Here is a 25,085-nt window from a genome sequence, read left to right as displayed (position 1 = left end):
TTCGTGTCATATACATACATAAATGAAGATTAAAAATAAAATGTCTTAAATACAAACTACATATATTGAATAAAAATACGAGTCGTAGACAAGAAAGATTCAAATGTACGAAGAGATAAAGATTTTGGGTAAAACCTTATCAAGTATATATATTTTTTTCTAATTCGCAACACAACCCTGCCATGCAAGACCACCACAGAACATACTTATAATCACATAAACAACAAATATTATTATGAGCACTACTACGACGTAGATGCGCACCTTTTTCCAGAACATTTGTCGTGCCAAGTTTCGAGAAGCTTTGCGGAATGCAACAGACTAGAAATGGAAATGCCAAATAAACTTGATGACGAAGCATATAATGTAGACTTTGCTCATGTGTTACTTACGTTATTACTAAGGTTTTCCGTTTTATTTACAAGCAATTCCAGCCTTTCGCCGCGATCCCGAAGACTGTCTATAATTACAAAGAAAAAAAAAATACATTACTGACTGAAAAAATACAACATTATAAAACGAAGCAAGTATGTACTATTATTTCACAAGTGCTGAATAATACCTTAATAGGCGGCATACACCGTGCGTCTGACTCGCGAGTCAGTTTGGATGTGTCTGTGAAAATAAATATGTGTTTGTTACACCGACATGACTCCTGGCATGACTCTGAATGATTCAATTGTATGTAGTCGAAGGGGAGTCAACACGTACACAAATGACTCGCGAGTCAGACGCACTGTGTATGTCGCCTATAAAACTTCAGACCTTTTACCCAATTTGTTCAAACAAATTTAAGTGAATGGTATGCGATTTCAAGAAAAAGCAATTGCTTAGTTTTTATGCATACCGCTCAATATACAAGTTCGTTTTAGCTATAAAAACTCTTTAAATAAATTTTAAACATTTTCTGTAAATAAAATAAAATTAAAAATCAGAAATACTATGTTAATCCAAATTTCATTAAATCCTGTCGAACAACATCAAAATGTAGTTAGTTTTCTTGCTGTTGAGGAATAGTCAGAAGTTACGGTCCTTGGCTAGTTCAAATTATGTCTAAACTCTGGATCATCCTTCTGTAAAACGGGTAAGATACGGTAGTAAATAGAAGCTCATTGACCAGTAGTCATAGTTTCAAGTTAAAACGTCTAATTATAACGGAACTTAAGTTTAGACCAGATTATAAATAGAATTTGGATCATGATTTTTTTGTATAATGAGACATAAGTCATTTGTATGAAATGACACAGATTAACTATGCGCTATTTAGAAATACGACTATTTTATCAGGTTCACCGTGTGCCAGCTGACTTTTATTTACACACGAGCTGAAAAAAAAAGCTGCAAAATCTGCGTAATACTAAAACGTGTATATTTGCTGTATAAACATTTCTTTGGGAAATAAAAAATCAGAATTTATACTAGAAAAATACTCTATTTGAAAAGACTCATATACATTTTCTTTCTGTTGCGATTGCATCATCATCCCCGAAGTATATAGTATATGTATATGTATTTTTTTTTTCTCAAGATAAGCTCAATATTAATTTGCTAAAAATTCAGGTAGCAAAACATGAAATTAGAACGTACCTTTAATTAAATATGGACATATGCATGCATGTATATAAAATCCCGTTTACCTCATTTTGAACTTAGTACGCCGATAAAACATGTTTTAAGTCATAGCCAATTTAACGGAGTTAAAATAATGTTTTAAATGTTAAAATCTAATTTTGTAAGGCTTTATACATACTACTATTAAAATAGTTTTTTCTTCATAATACAAGAAAACGAACATAAGGCGACCGCATGAGCACACTGTTAGTATCGTAAACATACCAATATTTTTTACCATAATGTCTTTCAACTCGTCAATTTGACCATGAACTCTGGAAATCATATCCACCTCGCGCGATTGACTAAAATGTGCCATCTGTTCCGCTAGAACTTTTGAGAATTCCGTATTCATTGCATAAGCAATAGCTGTTGCTACTTGTAGTCCATATGTTTGTATGAATTTTTGTTTGATATCCGCAAGAAAAAGGAAGGCGCGCGTGCGATCAAATTCCTATAAGGGTGTACAATTACATTTTTATATTATTGGATTTATTTTGGATCTATTTATTCATATATAGACAAGTACATATGTAGGAATCTATGATATAGTCATTGGTACTTACGTTGTCTGTAATGCACATATAGATGATGCGGTTCTCACATATGTAATGTATTAAGTATTCACCATGTGAATAAGTTAACTTGTGATTCTCTACCGCTATCTTTGAAATTATTTGCTCCGTGACTTCCGCAAAATTGCCCACACACTCTGCATATTTGGCCAGCACTGTGCTACCTCGGGATATTACACTATATAAAAGTGGCATTTTTTATATTGTTGGTGCTCGTATAAATGTTGAGGGCAAATAGTTCCAAATCTAACGTAACCTTAGCCACGCCAAGAAGCACTTGGAAACATCGGCTGTTCGACTTTTTGTTAGTTGTCAGCTTGAATTAGCTGCTTTTGCTAATTTTTTGATAACTTCCTTGTTATGCTTTTCTACTTTCAGTTTTGTAATGATACCAATACTGCTGGAATAAAAAACAGAAATTAGTGACAAATTGCAAATGAATGCTAAACTCGCTAGCCTACCCCGCCAACCCACCCACCCGCCTTAGTCTTATACATATATGTATGTATGCACTTATCGGCATTAACAAATAATACATACATATATGAATGTGTATGTACATTTCTGCGTATTCTTGATAATCCAAAACCACTGTGTGGCCACGAAAAAACCTCGAATCAGAAGATTTAAATGAATGTAAAGTACCTACTCAAATTATAAAGGTGCGGTTAAACGCAATACAAGCGCTTTTTCTACGTGTTTTGCTGTCAAAATGCGAAATCGAAAGTCTACTTTCCGGTGTAAACAGCCAGAAAATGCTTTTTGCAGATTTGCAGAGATCACTTTCGGAAATAAAAATTGCAAGGTGTAACTGCAACTGAAATAACGCAAATCGCTTTCGAGAAACAATTTCAACAAGCTCGTGCTGCACTAGCAAACCAATTGAGTGTTGCCGTGTGACGCGATTTTTGCTGAATTTCTATAAGATTATAAAAATGTTGCATCACATTAAAAAAAAATACTTGTAATTATTGTATTCTCCTGACATGAACAATATAAATATTAAAGCATTAGACACTTTGTGGTTGTTTTATGCCCATTTGAGCGTTTTTCTTTTTTTTTTAATTTCAGGTCAGTAATTTTGTTATAAGCATAAAAATTTCTGGTAACATCGTTGATAGTGGGCTGGGCTGCATTCACCGTGTAAACAGATAAAACGTAGACCCGTCAGCATATCGACAGGCCCTGAACGGCAATCACAGGGAGTCAGTCTCGAGTTATGTAGACTGCAGACCTATTAATGCCGTTCTAGGCGCACAACCACTGGACATAGACGAGACGGAGCTTCATCTGCCTCGCGAGACAACAACCACAATAGCTCAACTTCGCTCTGGCTACTGCAGCAGGTTAAACTCATACCAGAGCACACTAAACGCAGATGTGCGGAATGAGTGTCTTCGTATGCCCGGAAAACCCAACAACCCTAACGCCTTTGTCCCTATGGACCCACCCCATTGGGGCTGCACGCTTCTTAGGGCTGCCGTTAGTGAAACTTGACGACAACGACTGAGATATTAACCGATCTGGGCGAGGTTGTTGTAGCCGCAACAACAACAAAATATTATCGGAAAGTTTTTTCTGAAATGAAAATTGCTTTGGAAAGCCACTTTTCATGAAAGGTGTAACTGCTCCTGCAATCTCTTTTGGAAATTCTTGAGTTCGACAGACTTTTGAAAGGGACTTGCACTTGCCACGTCTAACAGCTACTTACGGAACTGCAATGGCAAAATGACCGCATAAAACACAAAGCCTTATATTGTTAGCTGAACATCATTAAAATCCATTGTCGTTTGTACTAAAATAAGACGGTAATAAAGGGTATATTTATGTACATACATATGTACATGTTTCGATATATTTTTGAGTGTTAAGTTAAATTATTATACTGCAGAACACAACTAATATATACCAATATTTAATTTGTTTCGTTTCGCTTACTCTATATAATTTCACAATCCCTTCTTCATTTGTTGATTGCAATAATAAATCCCAGAAAAATACGTATAAACTGCAAATGCACTCTCTACTGACAGTAAAATATTTGGCGTTGTTGTTGAACAAATAAGAAACGTATGAAACAAACTACAGGGCGATTCGAGTATTTAGTAATCAATAAACATTTTGGCTGCGTTTCTTTATACATTCCGGATAATCCCATTTCATAGCCGGAATAAACAGAATGCGTTTGAAATATACGTTAACATATCATCAGGAACGTTCTAAAGAATAAGTAAACAAAAAATTTTATTCCAAACGTTCAGAATGAATAAAGAAATGCAGCCGATATGAAATTTACGCCAAACGGCAGTAACGGTGGCTCAGTTGTATTTCTTCGGTCTATTTTTTTACTACTTTTTACATTTGAGTTATAATATGACGAACAAAATAAGAAACCATATATGTGTATAAAAACATGTCAAAAGCAAACAAAACAAGTCTTGCTAGAGATGCGTTCCAGATGCTTCACGATTTGCAGGTTTTTGCAGGAAGTCGTTCCAGGTGACCACTTTCCATAAGGTTTATTAATGGAGAAAACAGCTGTTCCTGCAAATCGTGAATATGGTCAAGCATCTGGAAAGCAATTTAGGCCATTCGCACTAGGCGATTGTTGCTTTCAAAAAAAGTTGCCTGTTCAATCGCACACGTAAACACCGTATAAACAAAAGGGGCATTTTTTAATTATTTGGCCAGGCTACCTTGGAAGTTGGCACCATTGATGCGCGGTCAACTCGAGTTGTGTTTGTGTGTCTTTTTTTTAACTATTAAATGTTTTTTGTAAAGTTCTTTAAATTTAGCAATTATTAGAATTTTATTATCAATGGCAGATAAACTAAAAACATGTCCTTACGGCGACCAGTGTTATCGAAAGAATCCTATTCATTTCAGCGAATTCTCGCATCCTCATTGTATGTATAATTATACTGGGGAACATATTTATTTATTTTCAGCACACGATATTCATTTATATTTCAGTGGACAAAATTTATTCGAAGGGTTTGGATCCCGCGACGAATAACTATGCAATACCGGATGAATATTTTATGTCCGCGGAATTAATAGAAACTCAGTTAAAGCTGCTAGAAAAACTTTTTCCAAAGGCAAGTTGCAGTGGTCGGGGTACCAGTGAAATTCCAACGTCCAGTAATATTGATGACGATACCATAAGAGGTCGTCGGTTAGATGGTAAAGCCGTTAAAGTAAGTTCACAATTTTCGTTATGGAAATGTTCCGAATAGTATCTGTTAGTAGGATGCCGATACAAAAAAAAATCAAGGGGGGTAGCTCCGTCCAACTTACCATCTTGAAAGAGCAAACACCAAGGAATTCAATGACATGAGTCGTGAAAAACCGCTGATTTTGCTTACAAAATGCCACAAGAATTTAAAATAAAGTAAAAAGGATTTTTTGCTCGGTCCAAAAATAACCATCATCGGCTGAACTCCGGCTACGCTTTCCACAGTATTTTTGGGCAGAACACAATTCCGATTAGAGGTGATAACCTTTACTAATTAATAGTTCTCCTTTCTGTGTGGCCTGAGAAGAGAGAAAGAGGCTCATGCCATTGAATTCCTTGGTCTTTGCTCTTTCAACCTGGAAAGGTAAGCGGTGCCACGCCCCCATCATTTTTTTTTTTGTACCATCTTCGAACTAGCAGATACTTCTCGGAACCCAACCCTTTTGTTTTTTTTAATAATAAATTTGCCTTTCCAGCCTGATCCAGCAAAACGTAGCAAATCTCCTGTAGGTAGTACGTCTACTGATTATGCATTATCGAGTAACGCATCAAGCTCTTCCCCCATCGACAAATCTAAACTTTCCAAAAAACCCAAAATAACAAGAAATATTAAGGATTACATCCCGGTGGTTTTAGAGAAGGGGCACGCTGCTGAAAAACTGGAACGCGCTGCACCTTATAATTTCTTCCTCACCGCGATTACCGATTCCAAACTCACTCATCATGAGCCATTGACAATAACGTTGCAAGGTATGCCTTCACAATACAAGTCTAATACCAAATTAATTATGTGTGCATGTAATTATTTTATACAATATAATTGCAGAAATTCTTGATGAAAGCCTAGGGGAGCTAGAATCGTCCGTGCAAATTAATTTTATGGTAGAAATTGGCTGGCTACTTGGACATTATTATTTCGCTGGCGTAATGTAAAGCAACCGTTACAATTACATATTTTCGGTTAAACTAGTTGTTAATAGATTTTAAACTAAAATAATATTTGTCTGTAAAGTGTGTAAATGATTGTTTTCTTTTTACAGGGGTACACCGCTCCTAGTTATTTATGGTGATGAAACACCTGAGTTGATCAACATCTCAAAAACGCATCCGGAGATCACAGCCGTTAAAGTTAACATGCCAACACCATTTGCAACCTCACACGCTAAAGTAATGCTTTTGGGGTACACTGATGGTGGCATGCGTATAGTAATCTCAACAGCGAATCTATACGAAGACGATTGGCATAATCGCACACAAGGTATTTGGATAAGTCCGAAGTTGCCAGCACTAGCACAAAATGTAGACACAACAGCTGGTGAGAGTCCAACAAATTTTCGGCAAGATCTGATGTTGTACTTGGTAGAATATAAAATACCCAAGTTGCAACCGTGGATAGCACGTATACGCAAAACAGATTTTAGTTCCATAAAGTAAGTGTGATTCCATGATTGTTCGTAGCCTTTCAAGATACCGATTGCAATAGATATTTTTTTATAGTGTATTTTTTATCGGTTCAACACCTGGAGGTTTCCGCGAGGGTGCACGTGGCTTTCCATGGGGGCATGCCCGTGTGGGCGAATTGCTCCAAAAATATTGCACTACAGTGGATGCAAGGGTACCAGTAATATGTCAAAGCTCAAGCATTGGTAGTCTGGGTCCCAATATACAAACTTGGATTCAACAAGATTTTCTCAATAGCTTGCGAAAACATTCTGGACCCCCAGGCCTTAGTCATTTTCCACCATTCAAAATGATTTACCCCAGCTTTAGCAACGTAAATGGAAGTCATGATGGATTGATAGGTGGTGGATGCTTACCCTATGGGGCAAATACTAATGATAAACAACCGTGGCTGCGTGGGCATCTCTTTCAATGGTGCTCGAAGCAACGCTACCGTTCGCAAGCAATGCCGCACATAAAAAGTTATACTCGTATAAACTTGGAGAATCAATCTATTTATTGGTTTATGTTGACTTCCGCAAATTTATCTAAAGCAGCATGGGGAGCATTTAACAAAAATGTCAACATCTTGCCATGTCTAAGGATTTATAACTATGAAGCTGGTGTGTTATTCCTGCCGAGATTCGTGGTATGTTGATTCAAAAATAATTTGGTTCTATTTACTAAATGCTACTTCACAGACTGGGGAAGAAACGTTCCCTTTAGGACACGTTCGTGATGGTATACCACCATTTCCGCTACCCTACGATGTGCCACTAACGCCATTCGCTCCAGATGATAAACCATTTTTGATGGATTACCTACATCAATGATATTATAGTTGCTTTTTATTACTAGGGTTAAACTCTATACTTGCTTATACCTTCCACTTCATTATACATAAATATATGATAAACTAAATTCATTCGTTTTTAGTGTAGTCTTCGTGTAAATGCCTAATATACATATCGTCGTTTAAAGTACAAAACCGCGTACCAACAAAATTCAAAACCGTTCAAAGGTTGAATAAATTATATTCTAGAGTGTAAAAACACTAATATTTCAAAATGGTTTTCTTTTTTATAATGCAATCGCATATCTGGCCAGTATATTTCAGGACGAATGGATAAGGAAATCCAATTTTTGGCAGCAAATGTCAGTTACGAGGTCGGGTCTACGTAACCGGAACGACCCAGATTTATATCTGGCCAAGGATTGTCACTCCAGCAACACTCCCCAAATAGTCTTCGGGGAGTTTGTATGCTGTTACAACAACAACGAGGTTACGACGATACGCGGTTTTTTACTTTAAACGACGATATGCATCCTCGCCCATTACATCTGCGTATACCCTTGTTTTTTTTTTTTAACATTCATTATGTTTTGCAAGCTTTCTTTTTTATTTTTGTAAAGAAATATGGTTCATGCTACAAACAAAACCATATAAATCAAAGTTTCAAACTGTATACCATTATAAAAATATCATGCTGTATATAAAATTAATGAAAATTTAACGAATTTTCATCAGAGTTTTAAACTTTTTACTCAGATTAAAAAAAATAAAGCAGTCTGGTATGAGGTTTTCTAGCCCAGTCAATTTTAGTATAACAATGTTCAAATTTGAAGTGGCTAAAGAAATGCGTTAATTAAACAAAAAATGTCTGACGGCTCTGGGCATTTTTATCCATGCAAGGTATGAGCGATTTTTTTATATGCTGTCAGCAAAAAAATTATACAGGCAGGTTCTGCAAATCACTCGCTTTGAATTCCTGCCCGATTAAGAAGTAATTTTTAACAACACCGACTTCAATTATTATATAAAAATGTAAGAATATTGTTAATAGCTTCATGATCCTATGATTGGATCCAAAGCAAATTAGTATGGGACCACCTCGGAGTACCACCTTTTCTTTTAAAATTGTAGAAATCGGTAAAAGTGGTCCAAAGTTATGCGGTAACATTCATAAAAAATATGTATATATATATTCAGACGAATTGACCTTCTCCTTTTTTTTTTGAAGTCGGTTAAAAATCAACACGATTTCTTAGCCACTTCGAATTTGTATATTATTGTCTGAGTAAAAAGTTTAAAATTTTGATGAAAATTCGTTAAATGTTCATTAATCGTGTACACAGTTTGAAATTTTGATTTATATGGTTTTGTTTGTAGCATAAACCATATTTTTGTAAAAAAAAAAATATTATAATTGCTAAACAAGGGTGTATGCATATAGTGAAATAATCGTATGAGCGTATGTAATTAAAAAAAGCTTTACTGCATCTAAGTAAAATATAGTTCCAAGTATTTCAACTATACCGTTGTTGCGTCTGCAGCGGAAATAAAACCAGTTGCTGCACTAGCAATTACACGGGCAACAAAAACAACGTATGTAGTTAATAAAATACATACATAAAAAGTGGCGGCAATTAAGCGCAACAAATGTAACACTGAACAAATTTTTAATTACATTTTATTTATGTAAATATGCACACTAAGCAAACTTTCATTTCGAATGTAAAATAATGCGTCTCACAGCGTAATTATTTAGTTTGGTTTTTAGTTCAATGCTAACATCGCATCGGTAAAGTTCGACCGCTAAAAACATGTACAACTTTCCATTTGAAATCACCGAAGTTGAGCCTCAGTTAAATGCTGAGCTGCTCAGTTATTTTAAAGGTATACTCACTTCATAAGTAATTCTACTTCACGAATAAAAAATTCAAATTATTTCACTACAGGCGAGCGCACAGGTTTTGTGCAGGTGGGTCCAGAAAAGTATTTCTTCCCTCATAAGTACAAATTGGAGGCGGAGAATTTTTATAATTTTCAAGCACGTCCGGATGATATTTGGGTGGCATCGTTTCCACGATCGGGCACTACATGGACACAAGAGTTAGTTTGGCTCGTTGCAAATAATTTGGACTTTAAAACAGCTAAAACACAGCCGCTCACTGAAAGGTTTCCATTTTTCGAGTAAGTGAAAATACTCGCATACATTGCATATGCGTATTTATTTATTTAACATTCTTATAATTAGATTTAGATTTAAAATTTAAATATTAAATACAATATTACTGCGTACATATGTATATGAATTATGTTACATATGTAGATTTTCCCTGTTCGTGCATCCTGAAATCAAAGCGGAGTTGCTGTCTGAAAATGCTAATGACAATGGCAAACAAGACTTCATCGAATATTTTTCCGCCCCAGGATACAAAACTTTAAATTCATGGCCGTTAAATAAGAGACGCTTTATTAAAACACATTTCTCATTTTCTTTGTTGCCGCCAAGTGTTCTAAAGGAAAAGTGCAAGGTACTTCTAAATCAAATACTAACAACAGCAATACAACAAAAGGCTATTAAAAAATAATATTCTTTTAGATTATTTATGTAGCACGCAACCCCAAAGATGTAGCAGTTTCCTATTACCATCTAAATCGTTTATATCGCACGCAAGGCTATATCGGTGATTTTACACGATATTGGGATTATTTTTCCCGTGGTTTAAGTAAGTTTCTTTTATGTGCTATTTCTCAACGTTATTTACCTAGTTCGCAAGTGTAGATCCCTGGATGCCTTACTGTAGCCATATCAAGGAAGCGTATGCCCACATCCACCTTTCCAACTTACTTATACTTAACTATGAAGAAATGGTATCAGACTTAAGTGGAGTTATTAGGAAAGTAGCAGCGTTTTTAAATAGTACGATCGGCACGGTTGGCTTGAAGGATCTTACAGAACATTTGGATATCAGGAATTTCCGGGAAAATCCGGCTGTTAATGGCAGTGAAATGGCTGACGTCGGAGTATTGCTAAAAGGTGAAGCAGGCTTTGTCCGTAAGGGTGGAAATGGAAAGCGGGAAGAATTAACGACTGATCCTAGGTTAAAGAATCGTGTTGATCAGTGGATTGAAAAGTCGATTGAGTAAGGCAGAACTATTTTCATTAGCAATAAGTATTTATATATTTACATACATACATTTTATGTACTATAGCTGAGGAGTTTTTAACAAAACGAAATAATTCCACTTTGTATATTTTTCGGGATTTTGATTGAATCTTACTCTACAAACTGAACCATGTCGCTCATTTATTTCATAACTCAATTGAGAAAAGCTGCTTTAAAGTTTTGAATATACATATCGACACCTGAATGGAAGATCGAGCTATCTTGGTGGAGCCGCTACAACAACAACAATCGACCTATCGGCAGCCAGTTCAAAAACGCCCCATCTGAACTGAAAATATGTATGTATATTGAAAATGTGCTGAAATGAGGCGTTTCTGAATCGGCAGCGAGATGGTGTGTTTTTAAACCGAGTTCTGAGATAGGGTGTTTTTCAATAAAATTCTGAAACTCTAACTCTTGAAAAGTTTTCTGAGATAGAACGTTTTCGAACTGGCTCCTGTGATTGGTCGATCTTCCACTCAGCTGTCGATATATTCCCATAGTAAAAAATTTATACATAATTTGTTCTAGCGAGATACTGGTAATTGGTACAGCAATCAAATTTTTACACAACCTGGAAGAAGGGGTAGCGGTTATAAATTCAATATTTTTATAATTTGTGAATGAAAATGCTATTGACAATTATAATAATTTTTTTTTTTATTAGAAAATATTTTTCTATCAATTAATTACTGCATGTGCCAGGGTAGGAGTATGATGTAATGTGGAACGATTTTCCATCATCCCTTGTCAAATTTGGTTTGGAGACAAACCGGTTTCCGCGTTGTGCTATTTTCAGTGTAATTTTTCGTTCGGAATGTGCCGATACTTAGACCTGCGACTCGCGGAATAATAGCACCGGCACACAAATAAAGTGGCGGGTGCTTTTAAGGCGGTGGTTACGCCACCAATTTCGATCATGAACGAAAGACACAAGATCACGCCTCCCCGAAAGAAAGAAAAAAGTTATTTTCTAGCTGTTGAAATCTCGACGCCATCTTTGTTGGAAGAAGTAAACAACGAAGAGAACAAAAAAAAACCGCGTAATTGTTGAACGCATGAATAATCATTTTTAACCGATTCCAAAAAAGGAGGAGGTTATCAAATCGTCGGAATATTTTTTTTTTTTATGTATGTTACCGCATAACTTTGGACCACGTCAACCGATTGCAATAATTCTTTTTGCATCGGAAAGGTAGTGTCTCAGAGGTGGTCCCATACTAATCTGGTTAAGATCCGATCAGCGGATCATGAGATATATATACATATATTTTTTTTTATATGAGAATTGAAGTCGGTTTTTTTTTTGCTAAAAATTACTTGTTATGCAAATTCTTCTATAAATCATTTCGTTGTGTTAAATTATTCTTTACCTTATGTGTGCACACGTTGTCACAAGCGAAAATTAAGAAAATTGCAGTAAAAAGCCAGCACCAAATTGTAAACAACGAACAAATGTGAACAAATGGCTAATGTCAAAGTCGCCCAACTTTTTTCCTAAATGCGATCATAACGGGCTACTAAGAAGAGGGCGTGATCTTGTATTTTTGGTTCATGAATTTCGATTGGCAATCACCGTGCAATTGTTGTTGTCCACAGCACGTAGTGAGAGAATTCTCGAAATCGAACAGCCAGCACGATTTGCTGAGTGAACCGAACAGCCAGCACGCGAATTTTTCAGGGTGGTAATACGCCATTTTGCGAAAAAGTATTAGTATTAAATATAAGAATAGTAAAAAATATTTTTTATTGTTATTATAAAGTAGATATTATAAAAAAAATATATATATAACTAGTAATTTTTAGAAAAAAAAAAACCGACTTCAACTCCCATATAAAAAAAATATATATATATATATATCTCATGATCCGCTGATCGGATCTTAACCAGATGGGACCACCTCTGAGACACTACCTTTCCGATGCAAAAAGAATTATCGTAATCGATTGACGTGGTCCAAAGTTATGCGGTAACATACATAAAAAAAAAAAAAAAAGAAAAAAAAATATTCCGACGAACTGATAACCTCCTCCTTTTTTGGAAGTCGGTTAAAAATGAAATGTTTTTCGTATGACCGCGATTCGTGACCAAACGGCTGAACCGATTTCAAGTCTGTAAAAAGTACTTTTTTGGACCTTCTGTGTGGAAGGTTTTTCGATTTAAAAAAATTTGAATTTTTTTGTTGTTGCCGAAAAATGAAGAATGCCGAGACGTCACGATTTCACAATTTCATATAGTTTTCCGTATATTGAATGTCACTAAACTACTAAACGGCTGGACCGATTTCGTTCATATTTGGAACATATGTCATCACCTTGAAGGGAAATAGGTCCACTAAAAATTTAATCGCTAGGTGGCGCTGGGGTTGGGATATTCCTAAAATTGCATTTACTTGCCGATTTGGCTCATGTTTAGAATACAATTTAGCCAATTGAAAATAAATATTTGGACTTAAAACTTACACGATAGGTGGCCCCAGGGCCGTGATATCCCCAAAAATTATAGATATATGTACTATATATTTGTGGAATGTGTATGTATGTATATATGCACGTATGTGCCGGACAGAATCGAACAAAATTTTGACAGAGTATTGCCATGACAACTGGGCCTATAATAGGGTGAAAAAAATTGGGATCCGGCAAGGGGCGTGGCACCTCCCATAGGCGTGAATTTTTTAATCTACATTTATTCGCTACATCGTGATGTGATAACAAGTAATTTTTAGCAAAAAAAAACCGACTTCAATTCTGATATAAAAAAAATATATATATATATCTCATGATCCACTGATCAGATCTTAACCAGATTAGTATGGGACCACCTCTGAAACACTACCTTTCCGATGCAGAAAGAATTATCGAAATCGGTTGACGCGGTCCAATGTGATGCATACATAAAAATAAAAAATAAAAACAAAAAATAAATAAAAAATAAAAAATAAAAAAATATTCCGACGAACTGATAACCTCATCCTTTTTTGGAAGTCGGTTAAAAATAAAAGCTGGCAGCACTCCGCAAGGTTGCAGAAATCTTTCAAAATATGTTCGAAAAAGGAAGGGAACCCAGTAAGAACCCTATCTGTTAACTAATGCGTTATATACGCCTAGTACTACAAAAAGCTTGTGTGAGAAATTCAAAAACTTTAAATCATTTAACATAGGGCTCCTGCATGATTCAATAATACAAGGTTAGATAATTATTAGTTGCGATCCCGTACGAGTCCGGACTAGTCAGAATCAGTCAGATTTTACAGGAAATCGATCCCGAACTCGGTTCTCTGACTATTCAGAGGACTTCTCTCTGTCAGAAGTTACCAGTTTTAGTCCGAGAATTTTTTGCTGGTAAATTCTGGTAAATGTGTCAAACGATCAGCTGTAGTGTGTTTGGCAACCAAATTGTAAACAAAAGAAAAGTGCACTCTGCTAATTCATGTTAAAAAGTATTTTATTACTTGTTTAAGTGGATTCTAATGAATTTGAAAGTATTTTTGGTTATTTACATGTGTGAGATGAGTGTGTTTACATACAAAATAAGCAAAAATTTACAACCGAAATTTGGAGGTTATGTTGAAGTTGACAGAAGTTACCATTTTTTACTAGAAAGCGATCCCGTACTTTTCAATGTTACTCTCTCGCTCTGGGCGAATTTTTATTTTTTGACAGTTTTACTAGTCCGAGTCCGAGGAATACGGGATTGCACCTATTGACAGCTGCGGTTTGACACTCCCTTACAAAAGGTTGCATTTACGAAGGGCAGAGAAAGGGCAAGAATGCAATCCCTTGTTGCGAAAATGGTAGTAGAAAAGTACGCAAAGTAGGCAATTAGTAGTGGAATTCCTTTTGTAAATTATAATGTATTTGCAGGAAATCTGGCATTTTATGCCTACTTTCGTTCAACTTTTGATTCAACTAATCGCCTGTGAAAGTTGAATTATGTAAATTCCCTATAAGTACTGAACACATTGAAAACGACGAGCTCCGGACCACAGCTTCCAGTTTGTCATATTCATTATCTAAATGCTTTATCGATGGCGACATGATTTCTTTGAGCGCGGCAGCAACATCATGAATTTATATGAGTTTGACATGAAAGAAGAGGAAGAACCTTATCTGTCGCCAGAAGAATAGAAATAGATCTAATCCGGCCACAACCACAGCCGTCGCGTAGCCCGGTCGTCGCCAAAATAATTATCTACATAACACCATGTTCTGGCCGACATCGAAAACATGTTCTCGTTGCTAAAACTGGTTTTCGACCTAAAACTTGTGTTTTCGTCCATGTAAAATCTGTCAAACGAAAACAAGCTTTCGCTGAAAACAACTTAAAAACTCACGTTCCACTCATTCCAATCGGTGTCTGCACTAGTTTTTTTTGATTATTTGTCGAAGTGGCAGTCATATTTTATCATCTTTAATACGCCGTTTCGGATTTATTTTTAATTGGCTGACCAAAATAAAATAAGCATGGAAGTAAAAGGTTGTTAATGAAAAGAAATTGAAGGAAAAGTATTTTGGTTTTGTATTTGTGTAGCAAAACTGTAAACAAAGGATGTAAGAAATGTCAACGAAAACACCAACAGTCGGTGTGAACAGCCTTCAGCCCACAATCCCAAAACTCGTTTTCAAGGTGTTTTCGTTGTCGGTCAGAACATGGTATAAGAGTACGTGTTGAAATAATTTGACAGTGGTTTGTAGCTCGTCGTTTTCATTGTGTTCAGGCTAATACTGTTTCATTTGTAAATGTCGTCGTCCTCACTCGTGCAGCATTTTCCAGCACGTGAAGACGTCCTGTAAATAGATTTACATTTTTTTTACCTCTGATAAGATTAATAGGGAATTTATATGAGGCGATTTTTAGTTGAAAGCAACAATCCCCTGGTGTAAACGGTCTTTCAACTAATCGCTTACAATGAAGTTGGTCGGCTGCCTACTTTCGTTCAACTTTTGGTTCAACTAATCGCCTGTGAAAGTTAAATCATGTAAATTCCCTATTACCTTTTTTGAAGCAACGATTTTTCGGTCTATTATCTGGCATCACTAGTTTTCCGGGAACTCGCAATCCACATATGTACACATAGTCCACACTCCATGTTTCTTTGCCGATTTTTTTGGGCTTCGCGTCACCTCGCGCTGATAAATTTTAAAAAAAGTTTTCATTAATTGTGGTAATATCGAAAAAATATGTCTGAGGATCAAAGCCGTGGACGCCGGCGACCGTCACGTGAACAACGCTACTCCAGGTCACGCTCACCATTGGAAGCATATTCCAGCACAACTGGCGGTGGCGATTCTCAACGAAGACGTAGAGAGCGGGAACCCTCTGAAGAAGCACGGCCTCCTAAAGTATATAAGAAAGAACCTGTTTCACCGGATAGAAGTTCCAGTTCATCCCGTAATGGAAGTGGACGGAAAGATCACAAGGATCAGCCATCAACATCAGCAGCAGCAAGTGGCGGAGGTGGAGATGCAGCCGACAGTGGTGACCCGAATGCCAAGAGGGAGCGTTATGAAATTGTACACACTCGTCCATCCGATATCCAGACAAAAATTGGAAAGGGTGGCCAACCAATAACACTGCAAACCAATTATTATCGTTTGTTGACGAAACCAACATGGCGCATCTTTCAATATCACGTTGATTTTGCTCCATCAATTGAATTGCGCCGTGTTCGCGGTGGAATTCTTTCTGAACATCGTGCTACATTAGGTGGATATTTGTATGATGGTACCAAACTTTTTACGTCGAGTAAGTTACAGGAAGATAAAACAATTCTTCGCGCGAAATCCAAAATTGGAGACACATACACTATCATAATAAAATATGTCGGTGTTATTTCTATGACAGAATGGCAGTCGCTGCAGATTTTGAACTTAATTTTGCGTCGTGCCATGGAAGGTCTCAAATTACAGTTAGTCGGAAGAAACTTTTATGATGCGATGGCAAAAATTGATATGCGAGAGTACCGTTTGCAGCTCTGGCCGGGATATCAAACATCAATACGCCAACATGAAAGAGACATTTTGTTGTGTGCCGAAATCGCTCATAAAGTAATGCGTACTGAAACTGTTTATGATATTTTGATGAGGTGCACAGAAACTGCAAAGGATTACCAAGAGGAATTTAGACGACATGTGCTAGGTCTCACAGTTTTAACCGACTATAATAATAAGACCTATCGCATTAACGACATTGATTTTAGCAAAAATCCATCAAAGACATTTAAATGTAAAGAGAAAGAGGTATCTTTCATTGACTACTATTACCAAAAATATCACATTCGCATCCGAGATCCAAAGCAACCTTTGCTCATATCTAAGGCTAAAGAGAGGGCTATGAGAGGTGGCAGTAGTGACATAATTATACTCATTCCCGAACTATGCAGGCCGACTGGCCTAACTGAAAACATGCGCAATAATTTCCAACTTATGAGAGCTATGGCAGATCACACGCGTATGAATCCCGATCGTCGCATTGACCGTTTACGAATTTTCAATCAAAGACTACAGCAGACCGACGCTAGTGTAGAAGTACTCAATGGTTGGAATATGACTTTAGATCGCCACTTGGTTGACCTGAATGGTCGCGTTCTGGAGCCGCAACGTATTGTATTTAGCGAACACAAAAAAGCTTCAGCCGGTGAACAAGCTGATTGGACACGTCTTTTCCGCGATAATGGATTGTTTACAACTCCATCCCGTGGACTTGACCGATGGTCTGTAATAGCCACAAACCGTAACTCTAGAGAGCTAAGGAATTTCGTAGAATCTCTAATTCGGGCTGCAAGTGGCATGCAAATGCGAATCAATCGGCCCAGAGAAGTTATGTTATATGATGACAGGAATCACTCGTACATTCAAGCAATGGAGGACTGCAGCCGTCAAGATCCTCAGTTAATACTATGTTTAGTACCAAATAATAATGCCGAGCGTTATGCTTCTATTAAAAAGAAAGGATGCTTGGAAAGAGCTATACCCACTCAGGTAATAACACAAAAGTCGGCAAATAACCAACGCGGTCTTATGAGTATAGCCACAAAGGTAGCAATACAAATAAATTGCAAATTGGGATATACACCATGGATGATTGATTTGCCACTTTCCGGTTTAATGACAATCGGTTATGATGTCGCTAAAAGTACACGTGATCGATCAAAGGCTTTTGGGGCTTTAGTAGCATCGATGGATATGAAAACAAATGCCACTTTCTACAGCACAGTGGCAGAATGCCATTCCCACGATGTCTTGGCAAACAGCCTTTGGCCGATGATGACAAAAGCTTTACGTCAATACCGCAAGGAACACGATGGGAAATTACCAACACGTATTTTATTCTATCGTGATGGAGTAGGAGAAGGGTCTTTGAGACAAGTTTACGAGCACGAGGTTAAAGATGTAGTTGAAAAACTTGAGCAAGAATATAAGCGTGTTGGCTCTGAGAAACCCCCAATGTTTGCATATGTTGTGGTATCTAAAAATATTAACACCCGTCTGTTCGCTCGAGGACGGAACCCACCTCCTGGTACAGTCGTCGATGATGTAGTAACATTGCCAGAACGTTATGACTTTTTCCTCGTATCCCAGTCTGTGCGACAAGGAACAGTTTCGCCTACCAGCTACAATATTGTATACAGTAACATACGTTTAACACCGGATCAGATGCAGCTTTTGACATACAAAATGACCCACTTATATTACAATTGGTCCGGTACTACACGAGTGCCAGCTGTATGTCAATACGCTAAAAAACTTGCAACTTTAGTGGCCACAAGTCTCTATCAACCTCCTCAAAATGCACTTGAGAAAAAGTTATATTATTTGTAAGATTCCACATTTTAATTTTTATAAATGATGAATAATTTTGAATTCATCCCTACTTTTATAAGTTAGTGATGTATTTTTTCCCAAACTGTACCATGAAATTTTTTTTTTAATTTTTTTGAAATGTTAAAACGAAAAGTATTTGGATACGATAATTTCATATAGAGTTGCAGTAAATTCGAAAGGGATAGTTATGACGTTATGTGTATAACAAATCTGCGGAGTAATGGAATCGAATCCAAATGGACAGAAGAATATATGAATTCATTTAATACATATAAATTTTTATGTAACGTATTTTTAAAAATAGATGTGAGGCGATACACTTTGAACTCCTCTGAAACTATGTCACCCTCAATGTGTGCATTTATGAAATAAACTTACAACTCTTTCCACATACATAAGTAATGTGTTTTTGTGATATCTTCAAAACCATCAGTTCGACGAATTGTATGCATATATGTATATGTGGCCAACATCTGTAATATATGTATGTGTGTATATGTACATATCCTCTACTCGACTTCAGTAATAAATAAATATCCTTACCTTAATATAGAAATGCCCTATCTCACATTTTTGTTCCTTCAAATATAGTTTGAAAATTTAGCAAAAAACAAAGGAATTAAGACTTAGATAGTATGGTTTGGAGGCGTCGACATGTATATATACATTCCCAACAAGCAAAATTAACTTAACAAAGCTAACAAAACGCATATTTTTCCTTGTAAAACGCATGAAAAGAAAACGTAATAGAATCGAATCGGCACCTTGTTTATAAGCATATGAATATATAATATAAATTAATAATACATTTTAGAAATAAAGTATTTTTTTTTTTTTTTTGGTTTTGTCGTTAACATATGCATTTTACTTTTAAAGTAAACATTTTTTTTTTAATATTCGCTCCCAGCATTCATACAAGGTTCATTTAAAAAATAATAATTAAACTTAATACAAAACACTTAATATAAGGAGCGTATTAGTTTTAAAAATACTTAGGCGCCGGTTACACGATAGGGTTGTGTATTTCTAACAACGTTTTATCAGTTGGGCACTTGCAAAGTGATGTAAATTTTCATCACTGCTGCAGTATTGCCGCTTTTATTACATGCCTCGTATTTGAAAAAAAAACGCAAATATGCAGCTGATTGCAATTTATGTTATACATTCATTATATTAAATTATATGATATTACATTTATGTGTGTTATTATGTGTAATTTTCTCTTTGACATCGGCGTGAAATTGAGAGAAATTATATTTTTCTTTGAGAGGAAGTTACAAATATTACTGGATAATATTTAACTTGCAACAATTTGACAGTAAAAAAAACATCTGAAGACATGCTGCATGGTGTAATTCAAAGTAATCAAGTAATTGTGGGGCTTTTATTAGTTGAAGTTAATGAAATAATGTTCTTTTTCATAAAAAATAATGTAGGTTTAAAAAGCTTTACAAATTGGTGTTTTCATACATTCTTCAATTTATAAACCTTTTGTAAATGTATAGGTAGGAAATATTGTTTTTATTAGGAAGTTGCTTCGAAAAATTACAAATTAGCTGCTCATAAAGTCTGCAAATAGTTACTGGTTTAGCGTTCATGTCTTTCTTTGTAGAGTTGTCAAACTATCGATGGCACTATCGATAGTATCGATAGTTTCAATTTTTTTAGACTATCAATACTCATTGATAGTTTTTTTTTATACTATCAAAAATATCGATAGTTTAGTAGGACTATCGAACTATTGTTGGTAATACCTGCATTTTTTAATTTGAATTAAAAATTTAGTTTTTTAGTCATATTCAAATATGCACTCATTTAGGCCAACATACATACATGTGTTATTCGTAAATCCTGTTTTGTTTGTATAACTTGTGTTTGTTTTTGAGCTTTCTAAAAAGAGAAGTATTTTGGCTAAGCAGTTTCTTAATTTTGAATGAATATAACTTTTATGAGATAATATTTATTTCACTATGATCCTGTAAAAACAAAGAAACCTAACTGATTTAGCGTTGTCGATAGCGCTATCGATAGTGCTATCGATAGTTTTGTTTTTTTTTCGAGACTATCGTGAATATTGATAGTTTTTCTGAAAACTATCAAAACTATCGATGGTGTGCCTATCGATAGTCTGACACCTCTATTTCTTTGTGACATTTTTCTCTCCATTCATTTCTTTCAATCCGCGGATTGGCAGGTAGGAATGCTTGATATCGTATCGATTTTTCTGAATATCGATATTTCATCGCACATCGATACTTTACCCGCAATATCGATATTTAAGTTGAAATTTATTTTTCATCTACAAAGAAGTGTATGGAAAAATACTAACGTAGGTTTAATGAACAGCTTGTTTGATTTATTTAGCTCTTAAGTTTGCTAAACCGTTCGTTTTAGTCCTCAGTAAATATACAAGATGGAAATAACACAATTAGTTGAGTTGATAAGCAGGTCTAATATTCTATTCAATTGTTTCAACATCGATTTTTCCGATATCGATATTGTTCGGCCCGATATATCGCAATATCGATTTTCATGCAATGAATTTTATCGATTAATGATATCGATACTTTCTTAGTTATCGAACATTCCTACTGGCAGGTTGCTGTATAATTTAAAATTGGAGAATACATGAACAGACCTAACGACGTTTGAAAGCAACCCTAAAGAGTCGATAATGTAGTTCAGTGGACAATAAAAGATGTCAAAACAATTTTTTTTTTATGTGAAAATTTGTTTATCATTATAACGTCGCAAACCACGGTGAGTTACCCCTTATTTGCATGTTTAGCTTTTTTAATTGATATTAGCAGATTTTCTCAAACAAGACAGCTTGTTTTCTGGTCCTGTCTAGTATGGAGTGCGGTTAGCCGATGAATTTTCTAAACATTTAAATTAAACATTGGTCATTGTGGTGGTGCGCAGGAATTACATGTATGTATAGACTTATTGTTTTATTTCTCATTTAAAGGATATGCTTTCTGGTTGGTACTGTCGCTCCATGGCGAACCAACAAGCCACTCCAGCCGATGAGACAGATCCCAATGTGGATGAAGATTCCGGATCAGATGATGATAGCCATGAGCAACAGCGCACTCAGTCAGCTTTAGGCATTGGAGGTGGAAGTGGCAATGGCGGCGGAAATAGTTCAGGTGCCACTAATGCCGTAGATTATAAAACACAATACCGTTATCTAAAACGCAAACTCAAATTTTTGATATATGTGAGTATATGGAAAAGTACCTTATGTCGAAAAGCCGGCTTTAGTATAATGCGGATTTCCCTTTATTCTTTAAACGACAAGGAATTTTTTGATGAGACTTAATAAGAATATTGACTTGTTAGTATCGAAACTATTTCTTGGGCGTTTATTTTCCGAACGTTATTCAACGGCTCAGCGTCAGTGAGTCATCCGGAATCCCATGCCGCGAATGCCGATTTATAACTACTAAAGCCAGCCTTTCGGCATAAGTAACTTTTCCATACGGACAAAGATATGTATATTTAAAAAAAAAACAAAAACAATAAGTCTGACTTTTGTGTTTCTACCGATTTGCAGGAAAATGAATTCTTTCAAGATGCACTACGTTCTAACCAACGTAGATTGTTAAAAGTATCCAGAGATCGTGCTTTCTTACTAGATCGTTTGCTACAATATGAGAAACCAGAAAACACGTCTTCGGAAAGCGATGAAACTGACTCGTCAGAAGATGAAGCCAGCAAGGAAGCAAAAAAAGTAATTGCAGCTAATTTATAATTAATGATTATTCTATAAAATTTTTTTAGGCGGAAGCTTGAACAAAATGCTACTGCGAATGGCGGTGGAACTAGTACTGGATCGACTCGAGGACGCAAAAAGAAACTGCAACAAGTTCAACCAAATGAAATTTCACAAACTCTCAAACAACATACCGAACGGGTCCAGCAACCTCAGCAAGTCGCAGTTTCTGACGTGGAGAAACCGCGGCAAATACAAATGACCGCAGCGGAAGTTGAACGTCATTTGCAATCGAGGCAAAATGTCATGGAGTTTGTACAAGATCGTGCTCCTGCCACTGTGCCAACAGAAATGTTTAGCAACGAGCCATCCTTAGATAGCGAATCAAATGATCACATTGTAGACGGCTCTTCTCCCACTCATGTTGCTGCTGAAGAGTGTGTACAAATGGAATATGCAAATTAGGCATTGAATATTTCATTTTACCATGTAAAGTCACTTTATTACACATTAAAATGAATACTTCATATGTATTAATGTAATGAATCACTTAAATCTATTCACCCCACCACTACCTGCCATTTTAGGATGACTTGAACATGCCAACTGCTAATAATAAGTTTCGGCGTGTAAAATGCAGCGCAAGGAAGGGAGTGGATTTGGTTGGAAATGAGCGGAGCAGGTATGTTTCACTGTCGTTTAGGTCAGGATTGTGTGAGGATGCTCCGGTCTGTGCCAAGTAATCCTCAGTGAGTTTCGAAAAGTCCCACAAAGTCAGCACGCAGTCTAAACCACCAACAGCTAATATATTTCCATCCCGACTGAAGGACATCGTATGTATTGAACCTGTATGTCGTAATAGTGATGCTACAAGTTGGCCATGCGACAAATCCCATATAAGGACGGTGTGATCTGAAGAACCAGATGCCAAATAACGCCCACACGTAGAGAATGCCAAGGAGTAAATAGGCCCCTTGTGACCACACATTTGCCGCACTAATTGTCCGTTTAGGACATCCCACAATCTAACTGTGCGGTCACTTGAACCACTGGCAATATAATTCGAATTAGGATGAAACTGTACACAATCCACATCCGATAGATGACCGCAAAACATCCGCAGTGGTTGATTCGAATCCGTTGTCCAAAGTCGAGCCGTCTTATCATATGAGCATGACGCAAAATAATAACCGTGTGGAGAGAAACGAACATCCCAAACGGGGAAGAGATGACCCTTATAAACAACAACACATGTCCACGTATGGAACGACCACAGACGAATTGTGGTATCTTCGGAGCAGGACAGCAATAAATTTTTTTCTGGGGCAAAGGCGCAGCGGTAGACCGGCCCACTATGACCATAGAACGTACGGGATGCCTCGCCTGTCCTATCATCCATCATGCGAGTGTTGATGTCTTCAGCATCTTTGTCTATATCTTTAAGTAACTCGGCGCTCTTCATTTCTCGCAATTTCGCTGGGGTAAGGGACCATACTTTAATGCTGGAATCGGTAAAACCCACAGCCATCATGGTAGAGTCTTCTGAAATTTCAGCACATGTAACGGTATTATGTGCATTGAGTATCGTATAAAAACAAACAGACGGAAGTGAATCTTTATTTAGTGGTACGCGTTTGGAAGATTCACGCAAAGCTTTTACCTTTTCCATTTTATCGGCATCTTTCATTTCGGGCAGTGGAATTCGATCACTAGCAGGTGCGTTAGGATCAGACTTTGATTTTTTGGAGAAAAGCGGATCTTTTTTGGGTTTTTTCTTTTTAGGCTTGTCGGGTGCATCAGGATCATTATCATCTTCTTCTTCCACCATCGCAGGTGCAGGAGTTGTCAACGTTTGGTAATCAACTTCTTTTAATAGACCATAGTAAACGCGTATTTTATTATCTTGACGTTTTGCTTCGCCAACTAAAGATCCAGTATTGATATCGCATTGAGACTTGCTGCGCGCAGTTCCTTCGTAGGTATCAAAATGCAAAAATTTTGCGACTATATCTGCTATCACCTCCTGCTTTCGATCTTGTATATGTCGTTTAAATAGCGAATGAGAATCCCGTGACATGCGAATAACGAACTTGTCTAGCTCCATTGCGGTCACGAAATCGTTATTTTCTAGATCAGACCTTTTGGTTATCATTAATAAATTTTGCAAATCTTCGCGGTAGTAATGATCTAAATCTGGGCCACATTTCTCCACAAATTTTCGGGCTTGTTCTGCGAATCCTCCTTGAATAAGTTTAATATAGATTTGTACCAGTATTGGATAGAGAACCATAGACAACTCATGTTTATAAATATCTAGAGACTCCTCGACGAAATTACGCAGATCTGCATAAGCTGCTTCATGTATTTCTGGGTCATTACCGGATCCACCACTACCACTTGCTACCAATCCATTTTGATGGTCGTGTCCATCCACGAGAGCTGACGTTAGAAGTGTGTTTATTTCAATATCATTGACTTCCTCCAATTCCTGATTTGTGATATTGGCTTCGCGACATAGAAGCTCCTCTGTTTGCTTGAGGTTGTATTTCTTTATAAGCTTCAGAAGCGCAAGCAGGTCACGCTTTTCCTGAGGTGGAGTAATACCACCATTCGTAATGTTGGCGCTGGTGTTACTCATTTTCTTTTTCAATGCGGAAGATGTTCTAAGCTAAAAGACAAAACAATTACAAATCTTTTGTAGAAATTATTTTTCCTTTTACAGATAATC

At 36.5% G+C, this 25,085-nt stretch overlaps 5 protein-coding genes across 8 annotated transcripts in view; 3 read left to right on the top strand and 2 right to left on the bottom strand.

Annotated features, from left to right (window-relative positions):
* LOC118732915 (vesicle-associated membrane protein 7) overlaps positions 1-4,238 on the bottom strand; it is a 32,696-nt gene extending 28,458 nt beyond the window's left edge. The window contains exons 1-5 of one of the 2 annotated variants that reach the window (XR_004992197.1): positions 4,125-4,238; positions 2,178-2,583; positions 1,837-2,065; positions 393-460; positions 43-321 (exon numbers count right to left, since the gene is read on the bottom strand). Coding sequence is in view for 1 of the 2 variants with exons in the window: in XM_036462039.1 (XP_036317932.1) it covers positions 160-321; positions 393-460; positions 1,837-2,065; positions 2,178-2,381 (663 nt within the window). In the remaining variant the exon portion in view is untranslated. Of the gene's footprint in view, positions 1-42; positions 322-392; positions 461-1,836; positions 2,066-2,177; positions 2,587-4,124 lie in introns of those variants that run through there. The other variant, XM_036462039.1, reaches the window with a different exon arrangement.
* Positions 4,239-4,798: 560 nt separating this feature from the next.
* On the top strand, positions 4,799-7,786 carry LOC118732909 (probable tyrosyl-DNA phosphodiesterase). Its single transcript, XM_036462031.1, has 7 exons — positions 4,799-5,092; positions 5,160-5,383; positions 5,898-6,171; positions 6,248-6,350; positions 6,462-6,851; positions 6,919-7,510; positions 7,563-7,786. Exons 1-7 carry the CDS (start codon positions 5,005-5,007, stop codon positions 7,692-7,694), a joined length of 1,803 nt encoding a protein of 600 aa, XP_036317924.1. The 5' UTR covers positions 4,799-5,004; the 3' UTR covers positions 7,695-7,786.
* Positions 7,787-8,839: 1,053 nt separating this feature from the next.
* Positions 8,840-22,903, top strand: LOC118732908 (luciferin sulfotransferase-like). Of its 3 annotated transcripts, XM_036462028.1 has the most exons (8): positions 9,112-9,538; positions 9,601-9,835; positions 9,975-10,179; positions 10,248-10,374; positions 10,431-10,791; positions 21,611-21,862; positions 22,199-22,374; positions 22,426-22,701. In XM_036462028.1, exons 1-6 carry the CDS (start codon positions 9,466-9,468, stop codon positions 21,747-21,749), a joined length of 1,140 nt encoding a protein of 379 aa, XP_036317921.1. In that variant the 5' UTR covers positions 9,112-9,465; the 3' UTR covers positions 21,750-21,862; positions 22,199-22,374; positions 22,426-22,701. The 3 variants fall into 3 exon arrangements, with proteins under 3 accessions (XP_036317922.1, XP_036317921.1, XP_036317923.1); XM_036462029.1 differs by lacking the exons at positions 21,611-21,862; positions 22,199-22,374; positions 22,426-22,701 and adding an exon at positions 10,862-11,442 and having other exon boundaries at positions 8,840-9,538; XM_036462030.1 differs by lacking the exons at positions 9,112-9,538; positions 9,601-9,835; positions 9,975-10,179; positions 10,248-10,374; positions 10,431-10,791 and adding an exon at positions 21,301-21,402 and having other exon boundaries at positions 22,426-22,903.
* LOC118732906 (protein piwi) lies at positions 15,889-19,040 on the top strand. Its single transcript, XM_036462026.1, has one exon. It carries the CDS (start codon positions 16,000-16,002, stop codon positions 18,637-18,639), a length of 2,640 nt encoding a protein of 879 aa, XP_036317919.1. The 5' UTR covers positions 15,889-15,999; the 3' UTR covers positions 18,640-19,040.
* On the bottom strand, positions 22,851-25,079 carry LOC118732907 (transcription initiation factor TFIID subunit 5). Its single transcript, XM_036462027.1, has one exon. It carries the CDS (start codon positions 24,993-24,995, stop codon positions 22,941-22,943), a length of 2,055 nt encoding a protein of 684 aa, XP_036317920.1. The 5' UTR covers positions 24,996-25,079; the 3' UTR covers positions 22,851-22,940.
* Positions 25,080-25,085: the final 6 nt, after the last annotated feature.

The sequence above is a fragment of the Rhagoletis pomonella genome, unplaced genomic scaffold (genome assembly GCF_013731165.1).
Source record: "Rhagoletis pomonella isolate Grant_MI unplaced genomic scaffold, Rhpom_1.0 Rhpom_scaffold_00002, whole genome shotgun sequence".
Lineage (NCBI taxonomy): Eukaryota > Metazoa > Arthropoda > Insecta > Diptera > Tephritidae > Rhagoletis > Rhagoletis pomonella.
Note: the sequence above shows the minus strand (reverse complement) of the source record. Positions and strands in the feature narration are given on the sequence as shown.